The following is a 19,712-nucleotide window of genomic DNA, read 5'->3' as shown; positions in this document are numbered from 1 at the left end:
TAGGATTCCTTAATTCATGCCAACTAGACTATCCACCACACTCAATGCCCATGTTTCCAATAAAGCAACTCCTTGATGCTCGACGATGCAACAAACCTGCTTGTGGCTCTCTTGGAAAATGGAGAAATTGTTTGCTACTCGCTTTATGTCTCCACATACTACCCACGAGAGATAGGCTAATATTCTGAAATCGTAGCTTACCATGAAACGTGCTTGGTAGCCACAGACCCTCCCCCAAATCATCTCTACTTGGAAAGATCTCTTTACACAAACAATGCAACACTTTGCTCAGCCAACTTTTTTTTTTTTTTTTTTTTACTCCCTACTTCCAGGTTTTTGGGACAGGAACACCAATGATTGGCAGTTCTAATACCCAAATTTGTACTGAACATCAGAAATCTGTCCAGTCTTATTACTTTATAGATATTGTCTCCACGCGAACCAGCATTAGTATCTTCTGCTACTCGGCATGTCCAAAGTGGTGCTCTGCACCTGGAGATCATTCAATTTGTGACGAACAGGGGAACTGGTGATATCATAAACAAATAATCAGCATTATGTAAAACAAGGCACCAGGAAAGAAATAACCTCACAAGGCCTTAATGAGAGTCAACAGTAGGCTTAGAAAACGAGAGAGCGAGCACTTGAGGTGTAACTTCTTGCCATACATCTCACTCCTACGAAGACTTTTCATTGATCGAGCCATTGTCCCTAGAAGGCCGAGCTCTCAATCACATGTACATGGAAAATCCATCCATGAAAGAAGTACGAGTCACTTCTTTACATCAGACCCACCCGTACGTCCTTCTACTAACATGTTATGCCGTGCATAGAGTAACAACATTTGACCCACTTTGAACATATATGCCATTTTCACAGTGTAAAGCTTTCAGTTGTAAGACTGAAAGATATATAGGCAATGTAGCAACATATTCCAATAGACCATGTGTCTGCAGAAAGGAGATACTCCTCTCCTTCTCTGTAGGCAATCTTCTCCAAAGGATCCAGTACTTTCAATGCAATGGTCCTATACTGACAGGGTGGCACCAAGGCTTAAGAAAGTCCTGTGCCCAAGGTTTTGCTATTTGAAGCACTTGATACATACAATGCCTTGGTTGGCACTGGTTGGCACTGATCATTTAGCAGCTTCATTTGTGTGCATTCAAAGAATTAGGCCCTGTCCAACTATCATCAGGGGTTTAGCAGAAGGGCACAGACTCTCCTGTAGGTTTAGAAACCATGGAGAAACCACAGTGTGAGTTTTGAGTGTAAGTGTGTGTTGTTTTGTGTATGCTTGTCTCTCTGTTCCCCAGTCCCCCCACCTTCCCAATTGGACCATGTACCTTATCAAAGGAAGTTCTGGTGGGAAACACGCATCCAGGCAACAGCCGTGTGCTAAATTGAACGGTACCTTTAGCACTTACATTATAAAGTCATATGCTCAGTGCAAAAGAGAATCGTGGTGCGGCCGACCAAACTGCAATAACTATCAGTACCCTTCAACAATAGCTTTACAGACCATGCATGTCTTATCCACATTCTAAATCAAATGACCACAGATGATGTGCTTCACCACAATTTCAACATATTATGCAGTTCCTTAAAATTTTAGTCTCACTGTGGATTCTTCACGTAGTTCGTAGTGTTTCATGTAGAAGGAATGCTTCGTAAGCTGTGTGGCTGTTTCCAGTTGAGTTGATTTGGTAAGGGGAGGTGACATGGTCTGAAAATGTCCAGTTTACCTCAGAATGCCACCATCCCAGAGCATGCCTCCGGCCCTGGAGGGCATGGCCCTTACACTGCCGCTGTCATGGGGTTCTTGTGTCGCGGGTCCTGGGACCGGTAGTGGTACTGATCTGGGCTAGCTCCTCGGGGGCGTGGCACTCTTCCCACCTCATTGTACAGTGGTGCTCGGTGAGGTTGCGGAGGTGAGGGCGGTACATCCTGTCGTAGGGGGCCCTTTGCTTGTGGCGGTGGGCAATACTGAGGATAGCGGTAGTCAGGCCCCTTCGCCTCTGGAGGCCGCGGATACGTGCCCTTAGAGTTGTGGACGGCAGGCCTAATTCCTGGGTAGTATGGAAGCTCTCTTTCTTTGTACACTCGAGGTCCAGCAAGGTACTCGGGAGGTTCCGGGGGGCCACGTCTAAAGAGAAAAAGAATAAAATATATGTGTGAGAATAACAAACAACATCTAAGTAGGAAGAAACCATTTACATAGAGTAGCAAGACGCCTACAAGTCTGTAAAGCAAGTTCATCGCACCCCATGACTCTAACCACTTACTAAAATAGACAACTGAGCACACTCCGTTGTGCAACCCGCCCCGGGCCCCCCGTCCTTTGTCTAGATAGGAACGAAACTGTGCCCATCACATGCAGCTGTGTCACATCATATCTCAACAGAAGATAAACAGACATCCCCAGATTCGCCCTCTGCGAGTTCCTTAAACCGCACGCGCCGCCAAGCATTCTAGACAGGGCCCAGGACACTACACAGCAAGATCAGGGCCAAAACGCGAGCTTGTAAAGAGCCAATGAGGTGCCAGGAAGCTGTGTCTGTGGCCAGCAGGGCAGCTGCAGTGAGATCTGTACTTGCATTCAGCTGCAATGCCGGATGTAGAAGCTTCTCTGCGGCCTGTCTGGGTAATTGGAGTTTGACAAGCTTGGGAGTTGCAGGAGCACATGTGCGAGTCCCAGGGGTGGTGGACACTGCCCATGCTTTCACTAATTATATCTCGTTTTGATCACATGCTTATAATCAAGTTACATATAACAATCTTCCAACTCATTCAAGTGACCTCAGTTCTTTAAAGTATTTGGTATGTATTTATCTGTAGACATCCACAAACAGAAATGTATTTACAGTTTATATCGAGGTATACCTATAAAGTTAGCGATAGCTTGGTAGCAACAAGCACTGGCAAATGCAATAGTTCTTGCTTTAATAGGGGACTGCCAAGCTGTTGACTTTGCCCATGTTTGTCTGTAAAGTATAGTTTACAAAAAGAAAAAGAAAAGAAGAAAAGCATATATATGGTATGGTATCCCAAAACGATATTAAATTCAATGTTTTCAATCAGTCAATCTGTATAAATGGCATGGTTTATTTTTCAAATACTTTTGACTCAGGAAAAGCTGAAGAGAATTTAAAAAGAATAAGGAAATGTAAGAATGTAAAGCGAAAAGTTTGTCATGGCATAATTTACTTCCAATAGGATTCAGAATTTTGGACCATTGTAGTAGCTCAGAGAGAATATTTATGAGCCTCCAGGAGAAGTGCCATGCTAAGTACACTTTGTGCCTCAGCTGCCAGCTTAGTGAGTGCAGCAGATGGCCCGCCCCCTGGTGCCATAAAAGCCTTTGTACACCAACGTATGTGCTTTCATGCAATATATGAAGTACAGGACATCAAACAAGGCAACCCTAAAAATCTGCTCTTCACTTATATCCCAGCAAAAACATCCCTGTTGCTGTGCTTTTTTAAGACAAGCTGGGAGAGATGGAAAGCAACAACATGTGTATGTGAGGTGTGGATATTTGAGGGTAGGAAGAAGCACATGAGAGAGATAGCAAACACAAGTAGGCTCCTGGATAGCAGAATGGAAAAGAAAGAAAGAATTAGCTAGTAGTGAGCAGTGAAAGGATACAAGTCCAACACTTAAAAAGACTGCAAAAGAGAGGGACTCCAGGAGAAGGACATACAAGAAGAGGAAGGCTAGCCATACAAAAAGAAGCAAGCAAATTAGAGTGACAATAAAGCCAACCAACAGTAGGCAAGGGATGTGCTGTACGGCCACTGTAAATTCACAAAAGGTATTAAGCAACAAGGCAACTATTGTATCCTGGTAGGCAAGACCTAAAAACCATTAGTTCAGGGGAACGGTGATGATCAGCACATTAAACTTTGGATGGAAAGAGGCACGATAGACATACATTACTGATCTTTGATGCAATCCCAGTGTACACAATGTTAGCCTTGCAGGCCAATGGAGATGGGGAGTTTAGTGAAGGAGGGAATGTTTGGAGACTTATTTAAAGGTGCGCAGGTTGATAGTCGCTTTTAGACTCGGGAGATGGGTGTTCCCGTGTTTGCAAGTAAAGGGAGAGGAGAACTACTTGTCTTTAACAGGTGGACATGGGTTTGGGATATTGAAACAGCATCGCTGTCATCAGTGCTTGGGTAGGTCTGGAGAGGAAAAGGAAGTTAACTATATAAGGCAAGTGGGATGAGGTGAACCTATGGTCGGATTTAAATATTAGAATTGGGAATTTGTAGCAGGAACCCTGAGACTATGCCTTTCTGATGTGCAGGGAGAAGTGATAATCAGTTTGGGAAAGATAAACAGAGAGTTGGAGGCAAAATGGCGGAACATACAAAAGCGTTTTGTGGGGCAGACAGGAGACCCAGGAGAAGATTGTTTCCACTATCTAGCACTACAAAATCGTGGCTCCCTAATGCTGCGAAGGTCGGTTAGCATAGGCCAAAGGTTGGAAGTCAACGCACCTCAGAAATACACAAATCAACAGAATCCTTTCCCAGAGATAGTTGCGATAAGATAGATCATCTTTGTTAGTGGACAGATCTAGACTTGAATCGCCAGTCTAGGTCTCACTAACGATGCTCACAGCAGTATCACCAGCATCCTCCTGTGGGTTCAGCTGCTTCTTGACCAAGTTAAAAATGTCGCTCTCCTCCTGACCATATTACAAAGTCCGCACAAAAGGAACTCCAGGTCTGGACACTAGTTGCTGCACAAATGGATGCTGGGCATTTTGTGAGTCGGGGTATCACCTTCGTAGATACAGCAAAGCTGTGTGATGTATGTGTGATGTCTTTCTATGACACCACTACAGTCCAGGCATGACCAGGATGGGCTCTACGGTCTTAACATCTAAGCTTCACAGGTGGAATTAAATCCACGCTTTCTTTGCCTTTGATTTTCTTGGCAGTTCTTCTGTCTCATAAATGCACGCAGCCTGATCACAATGGCGTCCTAATAAAATCTATTTATTTATTTATGCAATTTTATAAAATGCGGACTTTACCTAAAGGTGTCAGAGCGCTTTACAATAGAATCAAGTACGTTACATGAGGAGATTTACAAACTTACATGTGTTACAGGTACAAACTGGATCATTGAAAAAGTAAAATAAAATAAGAGATGGCAATCGCAGCAGCAAAACAAAACAAAAACATTGGGATTAGGTTAGCACATGCATAGAAAACATTTTTACAGCATTGTAAGAACTTCTAACATCAAGAGAATGCCAAGCGGCCTTGAAGGACATTAAAATGGATGTATTAATTCTGGAAGTGTCTTTGGAAGAGAAAAGATTTGAGGTCTGTTTTGAAAGTCCGGGTAGAGGTGGTGGTACGGAGAAATGGAGGAAGCAAGTTCCAGATTCTAACTGCATTGCCTGAGAAGGATTGAGCCATCGATCTTTCTTTTTTTAAGCTAGGGGGCTCAAGCAGTAAGATTTCACCATTATGTGAAGGTCTAGAGCCATCAGAGATTTTAAGTTTATTCGCCAGGTATCAAGGGGAGGAAGTGTGCAGGGCTTTGTGGGTGATACAGGCAGTCTTGTAGAATAACCTTGCTTCAATGAGAAGCCATCGAAGAGAAAACGGTATGGGTGTGATGTGATCATTTCTTTTTGCCCCAAAACAAAACGAGCCACTGAATGGAGTACGGATTTGAGAGGGGAGAGGTGGGATTTTGGGAGGAGGGAAGTCATTGGTCCGGCTTTTGAACCATATTGCAAACCCTCATTCAACCTATGGGGAAATAGCCCACGCCAGAAGTCATATCTCGTATCCTACAGGCAGGGCTTTAAATGGGCCGGTACTGTTCGGAATGGAGTACCTCCACTTTTTTATTTTGAGAGGGAGAGTACCGGCACTTCTTAAGAGAAATGCAATACTTTTTATCGGAGAGTACCGCACTTCTAGGAAACAAGCAGGTACTCAGCTACAGAGTACCTGCACTTCTATTTTGCCATTCCAAGCACTGCCTACAGGCGTTATGGACCAAACTATGCGTAACTTCACCAACCCTGCTCAGAGCACGAGTTCTCCTGCAGCTGCAGCATCTGAGCCCCAAGAACAAGGCTCACTCACGCCTATGGCTGTGCATTTCAGTATCACGCTATCACCTCCCCCATGAGCAAAGGACGGAGCGGCTGAGATGCAACAGTCACCTGGGGAGAAGAAAACTCGCAGGAACCCGGCGCCATGATTTTGGATGGCAAACTTGTTGGAAGCATGTAACATAATATCGTTACTTCGAATTTCATAGTCAGAGACATGCTGACCTGTAAAATAACCATCTGAAATCGAAATAAACCTATTTTTCATGTTTACTTTCACAAAATCTGAGAGCTTTTTTACGCCTTTTAGCCCACTATAGCGCTTCATCCTTTAACTCGCCACTCCCTCCTCACCCAGGCTCGTAGTAAAGCTGCAGGGCAACCAACTGGAGTCTACAGAGAGGCGGACGTCTGACTGACAAGTGAACCCCGAGCCCTTCACCCCGCCCCCTGGAATCGCTTAGCGCAAATGTTTCCTGATGAAAAAGAAAAAGAAACGAGATGAGATGCATTCCAGCTTTGGACTTGCGAGACCTGGGCAGACCCTGGGGACTTTTCGCTTTGGAAACAGAAGGTTGTATTAGACAGGCCCTCCTGTTTACAATGAGACTGTCCAGAAGGCGTTCTGAAGGAAGCCCTCCTAGGACCCCAAAAAAGACTTTTAGGCAGCCTGTGTTTAGACAACGGCTATCTCTGCTAAAACACCTGGCCGTGTTACACAGAACACACTTTCACTGCTCGAAAATTAATCCAACATTTGTTTGGACTGGTGGTGGGGCCTCGAAGCAGACAAACGGGACCGGACAAAGTATGCATCTTTTGTTTACAATCAAGGGAGACGGGCCTAAAGCCTGCGGTCTCTTGGGTGCAGAGGGTAAGGGTCAGAGCTACCGACTTGGAACTGGGGAACCAGGTTCCAGTTTCGGTGGTCGCCTCAACATCCTGTGACTCTGGGCAAACCACTTACTCTCCCCTTGCGTATCAAAAAATGAATGTATTTTTGTGCAACATAACTGGGCTCATGTAATGAGCTCCAATACCTTCTGGTCGAGTAGCTGTATAAAATTGAAAAAAAAAAATGTAGTCAGCTTCCTGTTTCATCATTGGAAACTAATTTAGGTTGTTGTGAGGTGAGCAGTGCAATTGCAGCTGGCAAGATGGCAAAGCGGGTACATAGTGACGTTATCAGGTAAGACACAATCCCACCAACTCCACCATCCGGGGCCAGCAAAGCGAGGGAAAACTGGGTGATAGTAGCAATTGCTATTCAAAGGGTACTGCATGAAGCGCTACGTGAAAAACATTTTGCTATTATGCCGGGGCACAGATTCTTGTCTGCTACGTATGCATCACCGATAGAGCAAATTGATGCAAGTTCAATGGATGTTAATGGGAAGTCCAGTGTAGGAAAGATACAGGTCTTTCGTACACCGATCTTGGAGTATGTACGGCATACTGAAAAAGCATGCTTTCAGGATTATTTCGGCACTGACAACTTTGCCACAGTTAACCCAAAAAGCACAAACACACTGCAAGGGTGTTCATCTGACGGCACTAAGGAAACATACCAGAAAACCCACACTTGCTTACTGGCAAACCCGCTCTTCCCAAATCGCTCTCCAATACTGCCATTCCCTGATCACACCCCATCAATGCTGAGCCTCACCCTCACCATTGCCTAACCCCACTCCCCAGATTATATTAAGGCATGGCCAAAGTGGGTAATTGCACAGGGCTTCCATCTTTCAAGGGCCCTCCTGGGAAAGTGATTTTCCTCTCTATATCACCTCATTTTAAATGTTTTTCCTTTTCTCTGCCTACCTCTACCTCAAACTCACTCACTATCTAGCTTCATCTTAAGGACTTTGGGGCCCTGCCAAGGCATACTTTGGCTGTTTTTCTATGACTGCTTTTTTCTAAAAATTTAACATATGTTTCAATATTTTTGGCATCATGCATTCATCAATTAGCAGAAAATGGGTAACAAAATTCAGAGAAGTTGTGAACAAGGGGTCCTAAAAATGCCTTGGTTGGGCCCCAAAATATCCTCAAGATGACACTGCCACTTCCTATGAACCGAGAGCTCCACTTGCCATCAAAATACCGCTCCCCGTCCCAGCTCCAATGCCAGTGTTTCCCATCCTAGATCCAGTCATGACGCTATCCTTTGACCCACATTGTCCCCCAATGAGGATCCAACATAGTGCTGACGTGGCCCACACCGGAACCTCCTTGTTGCACACCTTCCTTATGCGTCAGCAAGTGAAATACTTTGTATAAGAAAAACAGTTTTCACCTTATAGAGTAAGTAAGAAGTTTTTAGCAAATTGGTATTTATAACAATTTACATTTTAATGTTGATGAAATGTATTTTATACAACTATACAGTTGATTTTTCAACTACAGATAACCGTTTTGGAGTCTTGATAACTAAGTCCATCAACCAGAAGCACAATTACATCATTGGCAGTCTTGAGCTCATGTCTGAATCAAAGATCATTTTCAAGTAAAATTGTTTCTTTCCTCAAAAGTTCACGCACTCCTTTAAAAAAAAGATGTATTTTTGCTTCTTGTTTTTTATTCTGGAGAAGCTGGTTCTACCATCAATTACAGCTATGTTTCCTGGTTAGTTGTTGACTTTGTCCACTTCGTCCTGTTACAAGCAATTGTTAGAAACTATACCGACCACAGCTCTGAACACCTTGAATGGATTAAATACCCCAGGACTAAGATAACAACCTAAGTAAAATTAAAAAATGGTTATTATTAGGGTGTGCAAAGCAACTCTGCACATTTCTTTTTACATCTACAGATATCTATGGAATGTGAATACCTAGCCTAGTTTAAATAAAATTGCGGGCAGCATATGCCGCCTTCTGCTGCAGCAAGAAACTGTTCCCAGGGCACAGAGTGGACAGGTTCCACCTCCCAGCCTGGGACACAGGTTTCCAGCAAGCCGCGCCTGCGTGTCCACACAATTAGTTTTTGTGGCTTGGCCCATGTTCATGGGAGGGTCAGCCTCCACGCTGCCATTTACTCGACAAGGGACAGCCACTCAGCCAGGAGCAGAAAATGGGAGATAAAAAGGTGGGATAACGTTTTTAACTACACATCAGAGGTCTAGGAAAATCATGAAAATCCAAATCCATATATTTCGCGATTTTATACAATAAACATTGTGAACACCTCCCACTTCAGTTGAACAGACTTGGTATTCAACAATATTGAGGAGAAATGGAGCCAAAATACATAGACGGTTCCTGATGTGTAGCACTCAAAAGTCATACCCATCTGGCAGCTTAGCCTGCGTGACACAAGTCCAGTCCCAGTTGGGAGGGTGTCCATTTCACTAAAAGCTTCAGCCACAGTTGACAATAATTAGCACCCGTGTTGTGAGTCTAAGCAGAGCGACCACCGATCGAATGGACATCGATGCTCAGCTATTCCACCTTCTAACACTGATCCCTCAGGAGGAGAATTATTCAAAGCACACTGCTGGGGAATCTGCGCTATGGTTCTTCACACTACATCTGGTCTGGAAATGGAAGCAGGACCTTCATCATGAGAACCACACAATGGTGCATAGGAAGCCACCATAGTGATTCCAAGGTTTGTTGAGGAAGGGGGAGGGGGCTAATGCTCTCACCTGCTAGATATTTTACTGACATGGTCGGTAAGAAACCCAGAAAAAAAAAATTTCAACACTGGATGGTTTTCTATGCGGACAGAAAAAGAATGTAAAGTGGCAAATATTTCTTGAGTATTTCAAGAGATGAGTAAAATTATTTCTAGGTAATCAGCCCTCATCCATGGAGTCGAATTCTAATCAATTCTTATAAGGGCATGGAGGGATAGATTTTTCAAAAGTGGAAAACACAGATAAATTGCTTGTATGTTTTCTATGGTCAATATTAAGAGAGGACTCTCTTGGACATGCATAGAAATCTATCTATAACCAAGTATACAGTCAACCAAGTGTGTCACCAAATATACACTGTTATATCACACATACAAATACACCCACATAGATAGAAACACAAATCTGAACCGAAAAAGCAACCATATAGCACACAGAGATAAAGAGCTCAATAGTATAACACAATCGGGGTTCATTAAAAATAATTTAAAATAGCAATAGAGAAATACGTACATTTATACATTTAAAAAGCATAAAAAAACATCATGAGAGACAAAGAAATATATGTGAAATGCTTAAATTCATCAGACAGAGGTTATTCCCAACAGGAATCAAATACATAAACACCATCAGTCTATTCACTCATTGGTTGTAATAGAGAGGAGGCTGTTCCTGAATATAATCCAATATAAAATTGCAGGAGTCGGCGCATTTCGGTCGTAGTAAATTATTGAAGTACCACCTTCATCAGGACATGTATAAAGCTTGTCTCTCGCTCAACAGGTTTAAAATTTAAAATATACCTAATCAAAACAAAAAATATACAACCCACAATCTATTTTACATAATCATTAGTTAAACTCATGTCATTGATAGAGACCCCTCCCACATTCTAGAAACTGTTTACAAAATGCAGGGTGCATTTTAAGTATACAAATGATGCAAATGTCTAAGAAAACAAACAACCTACATCTTCATTATCTTAAGGTCTGTTATCAGCGTGTCCATACAGTTGTTTAACGGGTTCAGCATTAGCACACAGTCTTTTACAGCCCTATTAGTCACATAATTGTACGCACATCACTCGATGAACCCCAAAAATCCAGATAGAATAGCACACGAAAAAAAGTTTCTTCCTCTTTCATCCTCTACAAGGAATAGTGACTCCCTTTGTGTACAACATATTTAGGGTACCTAAGCCAACATTTAATCTGACTCCTAGAGAAAACAAGAAGTCAGTGAGTCCTAGTAGACCAGATGTCTCCAACCTTTTTTGTAGTGAGAGCTACTTCTGATCAATGAAAATCATTTTGAGCTACTAAAGACCAAGCAACTTGTGCATTTTTCCCAAACTGCCCTGCCCAGCTTCGTTGACTTCAAGCCTAATTTCCATGGAGCCAGTTACTATGTTTGATCCAAATACTTAGAGTTCCCTAGCTAAGAACAATTATGATTTTCACCAGCTTTGTTGTCACCGTGCTTCAAGAACTTTCAACTATCAATGATCACCAAAATATTAATTAAAATGCAGCTCAAATAAAAAACAAATAGGAAAATCAATCTCAACATGGTATTGCATTATTTTCTCTAATGCCGTTAATCTGGTAGCTTTAGGAAGCAATTCTGAAGAAGTCGCCCACATTTTATCAGTTTACTGAGCTGTTTACCAACAATCTTAACCTTTATATCTGAAGTGACACATAACAGAATTTAATGAGAATAAAGGGCCTAGCAGAGGTCATATTCTGGAATAGACAGTCTATGAGTGTCTTTCCCGATTTAAAGCAGTTTTAAAATTGTCTTAAATCATGAAAATGTTTTAATTTGTTGTAAGTATTTTAAGTACCTTGAGCATAATAATTGTGACTCCCTGTCCTGATTTAGCCTTCTCTAAATTGGTTTTCATATGGGTAACAAAACAAAAGGCCTTCCAGGTCTGACATTAATACCCATTCACATTGCAAATGCTTATCACTCAAACGATATGGGACTGTTCATCAGCACAACAGTAAAACGATGTTGTGACCTTCATTTGATCTGAAAGCATTACAATAGAGAAGTGGAATGCTATGTGTTATTACACTTAGTGCACTTGTTAGGGAAAGATAATAAGCATTCTTTATTTTGATATGATTCATAGAATCGTACCTGAAAGCCTAAAATAGAAAAGTGTAATGCTGTTCGTTGTTCTAATAACAGTTAGTGCCCTTGCTATGAAAATATAAATAGGCATTCTTTTTTTGCCGTGACTCATAGGCAAAAAATAATGCTTATTATCTTTGCATAGCAAGTGCGCTAACTTATTAGAATAACACAAAATGACATTACACTTTAGGCTTTCAGCTAATATTCTATGAAACACAACAAAATAAATAATGCTTATTATCTTTATTTAGCAAATTCACTAACTGTAATAAAACTGAACAACATTACACTTTTGTATTTTTCAAGACTAATTAAGACATGACTATTACAGAGACCGATATGAAAATCAGCATGCCTCGCCCTGCCTGCTCCACTCATAAATGAAGCTCAAGGGAAATCCAGCTTTTTAAACAACATTTGCTGAAAAAGCAACTGCAGTTGCAATAGTTGCAATAGTGTACCTTGGAATCGCTCGAGGGAAGGCCCATCCTCCTCTCTGGAGTTCGATGGTAGGACTTTGCCAGGAGTCAGGCTGTGTCCTGGGCATTGCTATCAGACATAGCCCAAGTCCCACAGCCACTGCCTCAGGCCAAGACTCCGGTGCTCGGCTACTCCGAGGGAAGGCTTCTTCTTGAATCGCAGAGGCCCTCGAAAAACGGCAAGCTGAAGCAAGTTTGTTCCTACAAGGAACAACGGTGTCTCCGAGCACGTATCCGTGCAGCGTTGGACAGATGGCGCTGCTGGGCTAAATTAAATAACGAAGAGGCCAGGCAACAAAACTAAATGATCTCCACAATGGAGAGAAAAACCAAAGGTATTAAAATGTAAAAATATAAACATCGAACTACGTTTTTCCTCAAAATAATGCTGCAAGCTACTCAAAGGGGGCCGACGAGCTACCAGTAGTACCAGTAGCTACCAGTAGCTCGCGATCGACTGGTTGGAGACACCTGTAGTAGACACTGTGCTAGAATGTATCCAATATTACTGCAACATGACTACTTTGCTTGGTGTTTGAAATGTTGGCGTGAGACGTAATTAGAGCAGGGGAGGCTCCTCTGCTAAGGCGGAGGAGCGTCACCCCATTGCTCTAAGAACAGGGAAAAAATCAATTTCTAATTTTATTTTTCTTAGCTATGGGGCAAGGTTAGGGCGAGGCTGGAGTAACAGGGGAGGAGTGGTGGGCATAATCTTAGAGCACAAGACGGTTTGGCCGGCCATCTTGAGCCGCCCAAACAGCCATGCGCACTTTGCATGTTCCCCACCAGGCTGTACTGCACAGCCTGGTGGGGAACATGCACTATGGGCTCCCAGCCCCTGTCTGAGCGCTGGACCATGGCACTCAGACCAATCACAATGTTACACTGCAGCTTTGTGACTGGAAGCGAGGAGAGACGCGGCTGGCCGTAGAGATAAGTGTTTTTTTTTTGTAGTTTGGTTTTTCACTGCAATCTCCAAACCTGCCAGGTGCCATTGAATTAGAGGCAGGTAGCTAACAGTCTGTGAAAATCGTGGACCAGCTTTTTGCGACTTTCCTGTAATTTTGTGGTACGAACTATGTACTAATAGGCTGCATCGCAAAAGTTTGATTTTCAGGATGTCACAGAATGACATGCCTAATGAATATTAATTAGGCATGTCGCTATTTGCGCCCTCTCAAATTGGCCATGAATACTTGGATAGCAGGCTGCTTGAAACAGATTACCACCATCCCTGCATTCACATTCCTAAATAAGAACCAAAATATATTTTTTTAAGATATCCATGTTCATAACAGGAACTAGTGCTGCTTTAAAAAAAAAGGTCCAGCTTGGGAACACACCTAAAGGAGAAGACGTCCAATAGGGACTGCTCTTAAATTGGTGGAACCCTCCAATTTAGAAAGTCAAATATCATGTACCTCTATGCAAAATGTAGCTCTCAACAGCACACTGGTCGACCATCATCCTACTGTCAGAAAAACAATGCTCCCAAAAATTACCGCTGACGTGAAGCTAGTCTCAGTCTGACCTCTGTCAAAAGAATGGCTTACTCAAGCTAAGGTATTTTTGCAGGAGTTTCCCTGTCTTAACTGTTGTCATTTGAGAGGTCGGGCAGTATTTGTGAAGGCTCTCTGGAGTACTTCTCAAAGAGGATTGTCAGGGCAAGATTCGTTTTCTGTACTGTTTACGGAAGAATTCCAATCACACATTGATTCGTTTTGTAGGTTATTTATGGTGGTGTTGTCACTCAAGCCGCGATAGTGAGTGAACGAACATGTGTTTCACCCCTTTACATGGCCATCCGGTCTGGGGCTTCTTCAGGGCGGTTTGTAGAAGTATAATGGTAAATCAGGATATTCTCGGTCAATTTGATTCATAATATTCGGGCATAATGCCGCTTCCGATAGTGTAGTCAGTCGATATGGATATCTCTGGAGTTCTGCACCTCCTCTTTAAAGGGGGCAGGCACTACAAATCCTTGCTTTAAAATACTAGGGCCTCCACAGGTCAAACAGACTTGCACTTCTCACCTGGCATTCCTTAGTCTTTACATGACATGTGCAGACCATGTTTAAATACACGTAACACGATCAAGTATTAATTGCTGTGTTTTTACATATTCGCCACTGATGTTTGGTCTGGTAAAAGGAGAAAACCTGGGATATCTACAAGCCCAGACACAAAAATGAGCAATAAACCTCGCAGAGAACAGGGAAGAACTGAGAAATTTAGAGAGAGTAGCCGTTGGGACATTTCATGTGATTTCTATGCTCCCGTCCCTTTCAGTACCACAAAGCAAAAAAGAAAAATTGGCAAAGCCAGTAGTTGACGCCTTTGAAACCTACTGCTAATGAAGAAAAAAATCCCTTTAAAAAACCAATAACACAGACGCCTTCACTATTTTCGTCGGTGTTCGCACCACGCATGCGCTCAACTAAAAAAGGTGCTTTAAAAAAAGTGTATTTACCGATCTGAGTTGGATATGCAAATAAAAATAATAAAAGCAAAAGCATTTTTTTTTTAATTGGGTGGGAGGGAATCAAGTAGAGGAAGAATCAACGGGGTTGGAGGGCAGAACCAACAAAGAGTGGTGGAAGCTACACAGAGGGTCAGAGGAGGGTAGAAGCAACACAGAGGCCTGGATGAGGGGAAGCCACAGGGAAGGCACGGTGGGGGCAGTGGTCGAAGTGGGCGGGATCTGAGGGCCATGATATGCCCATACTGTTTTTTATATAAGAAGAACAGTTCCACTACTTTTTAGGGCTCGGCCTCCGCCCACGAAGGGGGTGGAGCTTCGAGCTCCTAATGCTAAAGAAGAAAGAAAGGATCTCTAGGGGTCTGAACAGACACATTCCTTAGTGTATTTTGTCATCTGCCTAGTGATTCGTCTTCGCTGTGCTGTGTATGTAGTAGCGTTGCCGTGATAGGATGTAAGTAATGTACGCGTGCCCGATGTGGCATATTGTGTGCGAGAACGAGCACGGCAGAGTGATTAATCTTAATTACGAGCTGTCAGAGTGCCCGTGTAATGCAATCCAGATGGTGCGAGCGCGTACACCATTGCATGCAACAGAACAGTGACACGGTAATCTTGCCCTTTATCTTTGGCCCCCCCCCACTTCCTCCTTTTCAAATTTCTTTCGAGCTGAGCGGAGCCTGCGACTACGGACTGCGAGCCTGAGCTGCTCCTCCCGGCCCCAGCCCCTCCTCTCCTGTGAACTCTGCAGTCTGCAGATTGCACCGGCGGCCGTCCCCAGCAACTTTAAAGGTGAGTGTTGTGTCCTCATGTAACGTAACTGGTGCTCTGTTAAGCGCTCTGATACCTGATGCGGGTCAAGTTTGCGCTATATAAAACTCGGCAAAAAAAAAACGGACCTCAGTGATTTCTTGTTTATATTGAAATACACAGTGTTCAGCGCTGGGTTTTCTCAGATGCACTGGGATCCTTTCCAGCCATTTGCTCTTTCATTTCTCGGGCCTCCTCCCGCCTCACACGTCGGTCCTTTGTGACCTCTGACCTAAGAAGCCCTCCAAAGATAGATGTGTGGAGATCGTCTCCTTCCAGAGCCTGATTTACCTCTGCTGCTAATTAACTGTAGAGCAATGGCCCTCAGCCATGCATTGAGAGATAAGCTTTGGCCGGTGAAAGGGATAATCTTGCACGTCCTCTTATTAAAGACTGCCCAGCTTATGTCCAATTTATTACGCACGAAATACCTTCCAGCACCGGGAGGTAGGCACTGCGCAGGCCACCGAGGCCACGGTGAGAGGCATAACCCGCCCCCTATTTCGACTGACAGTTGTGATGGCAAGTTCAGGTCTCTCAATTGCACCCTGAAGAGTAGGCCCTCCAGCTGGACACCACGAGGACCAGGAGGCACCGATCCTGTAGGGCTGCCCTGCCTATCATTCGTCTAAGGTCGATAACATGACGCTCGTTGAGATGGGTAACAAGAAACTCCATTGCACAGCGCCAAGATAAATAATGTAATACTTGGGGCAGCCTCCGACATGGCCAGAAGGCGGAAGGGTTGCTAGCGGCTTCCGTAGTAAAAAAGCACAAGACAAATTCAAGACTAGGCAGCCTTGGTGTTGGGCTTGCGGATATTTAAATGCAACAGCCCCTAGTTTCTCAGTAGCGCTTTGGGTACTCTCTTGCAAATGAAACTCTCGGTGGAGTTAAACAAGAGGGAGACATGCTACTGTTGAAAGAATAATAAGCTTTTCAGTTCAAGAACTTACATTAAAGGATAGGAAGTTCCCTTTCTTTGAGAACGGGATAAAGCATAGGGCCCGCGATTGAATTTAGACCTAAAAAATGGAGGGCATTCAATTAACTGTGGCCTTGTTTATCTAAGTGGCGCTTTATACCGATAGCCGGGTTTCAAGCACTTTATAAGGGAGTAATCCTTTCTCTCGTTACTCAGCCCCGGTGCTAATTACGGAGAGGCTTGTGACGGTGCCACACATTTCCGATTACACGGGATACGGAGGCGGAGAGTAGGCCGCACAAATGGGTTTTGAAAACCACAAGATGCTCCCCGCATGCCGCTTTTATAGCGGAGAGGAGGTGGCCTAACGGCTAGGGCGCTCGACCTCGGACCGAGAGGACCCGGGTTCGAGTCTCGGTCACACGACCCTAAGCAGAAATTGAGGGAAACGACAGAAATCGGGGGAAACGATCCAATTTTGCGTTCTTTCGCGTTTCACTTTCTTCGTATTGCGCACATGCTTACTGTCTCACGGGCTGCCTGATAAGAAAATTGTTTTGCACAGGGGAACGACTTTGCTTTTAGGAGGCCTCTGCGATTCTGTATCTCAGCAAAAGAGTAACCCTTACCTCACACCATGTACAAAAAGTGCCACTGGTGATTCTGAAGAGGCAGAAATACTTGGCTGGTACCTCAGAAGTGGCTTAAAACCCTTGTGGAATGTTCGACTTCTCATAGTATTCTATGCAAGTGTAGTGCTGGTTATCTATACCCGTGACCGTGTAAGTGGAGCATCATTTACACATATGCTGGACAGTACGAATGTCCATACATTAAGGCTGAATCTTCGCAATGGTGCAGAGTAGTGAGTGCAGAGTGCAGAGTAGTGAGTGCAGAGTAGTGAGTGCAGAGTAGTGAGTGCAGAGTAGTGAGTGCAGAGTGCAGAGTAGTGAGTGCAGAGTGGTGAGTGCAGAGTGCAGAGTAGTGAGTGCAGAGTGCAGAGTAGTGAGTGCAGAGTGCAGAGTAGTGAGTGCAGAGTGCAGAGTAGTGAGTGCAGAGTGCAGAGTAGTGAGTGCAGAGTGCAGAGTAGTGAGTGCAGAGTGGTGAGTGCAGAGTGCAGAGTAGTGAGTGCAGAGTGCAGAGTAGTGAGTGCAGAGTGCAGAGTAGTGAGTGCAGAGTGCAGAGTAGTGAGTGCAGAGTGCAGAGTAGCAGAGTGCAGAGTAGTGAGTGCAGAGTGCAGAGTAGTGAGTGCAGAGTAGTGAATGCAGAGTGCAGAGTAGTGAGTGCAGAGTGCAGAGTAGCGAGTGCAGAGTGCAGAGTAGTGAGTGCAGAGTAGTGAGTGCAGAGTGCAGAGTAGTGAGTGCAGAGTGCAGAGTAGTGAGTGCAGAGTGCAGAGTAGTGAGTGCAGAGTGCAGAGTAGTGAGTGCAGAGTGCAGAGTAGTGAGTGCAGAGTGCAGAGTAGTGAGTGCAGAGTAGTGAGTGCAGAGTGCAGAGTGCAGAGTGCAGAGTAGTGAGTGCAGAGTAGTGAGTGCAGAGTAGTGAGTGCAGAGTAGTGAGTGCAGAGTGCAGAGTAGTGAGTGCAGAGTGCAGAGTAGTGAGTGCAGAGTGCAGAGTAGTGAGTGCAGAGTGCAGAGTAGTGAGTGCAGAGTGCAGAGTAGTGAGTGCAGAGTGCAGAGTAGTGAGTGCAGAGTGCAGAGTAGTGAGTGCAGAGTAGTGAGTGCAGAGTGCAGAGTGCAGAGTAGTGAGTGCAGAGTAGTGAGTGCAGAGTGCAGAGTAGTGAGTGCAGAGTAGTGAGTGCAGAGTGCAGAGTGCAGAGTAGTGAGTGCAGAGTGCAGAGTAGTGAGTGCAGAGTGCAGAGTAGTGAGTGCAGAGTGCAGAGTAGTGAGTGCAGAGTGCAGAGTAGTGAGTGCAGAGTAGTGAGTGCAGAGTAGTGAGTGCAGAGTGCAGAGTAGTGAGTGCAGAGTAGTGAGTGCGCAGAGCAGTGAGTGCGCAGAGCAGTGAGTGCGCAGAGCAGTGAGTGCGCAGAGCAGTGAGTGCGCAGAGCAGTGAGTGCTGTTATTTATGATTTAAGGAAAAAAAAAGAAATGTCATGAGCAATGCCAATAGCTCTACTTTTAATGATGCCGAGACCATTGCATTGTAAATGCTTGTTTATGAAAAGGCAGCCGTCCCGGGATGGTTAAATTCCTAGAGTTGAAATGCTTCAACTGGAGTGTAAGGCAGTGAGTCTCTTGAAGCGTCCTGATAGAACAGATTTACTCTTTTTGTGTGGCATTGCATGGGAGTTACCAGTTGAGCTGTGAAGTTTGTGCTTTTATAGAACCGGTATACAATCTGGGTATTAATAAATGATATAATTTGAAATGTTAAACCTTTGTGCGCATTTTATAGCATTCTATCTTCTAGGATATGTAAAACTGTGATGACTTACCGTTCAGCATTCCTCTGAATCTTTCTCTCGCTGTGATGACTCTCGTAGTCAGCCCCCTGTGATTCCAAACACAAACATTTCCTACTCATACAATTCCCCCCCTTACCTCCTGTTCCATACCAAGCCCAAACACCACACAGTTGGACTGGTCTGCAAGGGCGGAGGGAGGGCCTGAGTCATCACATCGAGAAAAGGACTCAGACTAATGCTATTACCAGTAAGTAGTATCAGCATTACCTCTTCGTCCCTCTTGCGATGCTGACTCGCATGGTGAGATTTATCAAGCCAGAAAAGGGACAGGGACAACAGCACAGAATACAAAAACACAAGTTTAATCCAAAGGCAAAAATACTGCCAGCACCCGGGAACTCAACAAATTCGGGACTTCGGGATCCTGGACCACCCTATATTGGACACAAAGTTAGAAGGAACCGCTCAAGTGGCAGACCGACAGATCTCCTGCAAAGAAGCACCTTGCACCTCAACCATGGAAGCAGACATGCCCTAGTAGACCTCCCCTGGATACCCAGAGGAAAAAACAGACCAAATTGCTTGTTAAGCCAACAAAATCACAGACTTTATCCACCTGCTCAAGGTCTGAGTCTAAGGCTTAGTCAGCCTTCCGGTTGGGACCAAAATTAACAAATAAAGCGGAAGAGACCCGAACACCTTCACCCGGTCCAGGTAAATCAAAACCGCCCTCCACACATGCAGCGAAGGA

General features: G+C 44.2%; 1 protein-coding gene across 1 annotated transcript in view; it reads right to left on the bottom strand.

Moving 5' to 3' along the window:
- Positions 1–295: 295 nt before the first annotated feature.
- PARD3B (par-3 family cell polarity regulator beta) overlaps positions 296–19,712 on the bottom strand; it is a 2,182,026-nt gene continuing 2,162,609 nt past the window's right edge. The window contains exon 23 of the mRNA XM_078680290.1: positions 296–2,143. Coding sequence (XP_078536416.1) covers positions 1,795–2,143 — 349 coding nt within the window. The 3' untranslated portion in view covers positions 296–1,794. The remainder of the gene's footprint in view (positions 2,144–19,712) is intronic.

Source organism: Lissotriton helveticus, chromosome 3_1, assembly GCF_964261635.1.
Source record: "Lissotriton helveticus chromosome 3_1, aLisHel1.1, whole genome shotgun sequence".
In the NCBI taxonomy this organism is placed as follows: Eukaryota; Metazoa; Chordata; class Amphibia; order Caudata; family Salamandridae; genus Lissotriton; species Lissotriton helveticus.
This window is presented reverse-complemented; position numbering and strand designations above follow the sequence as displayed.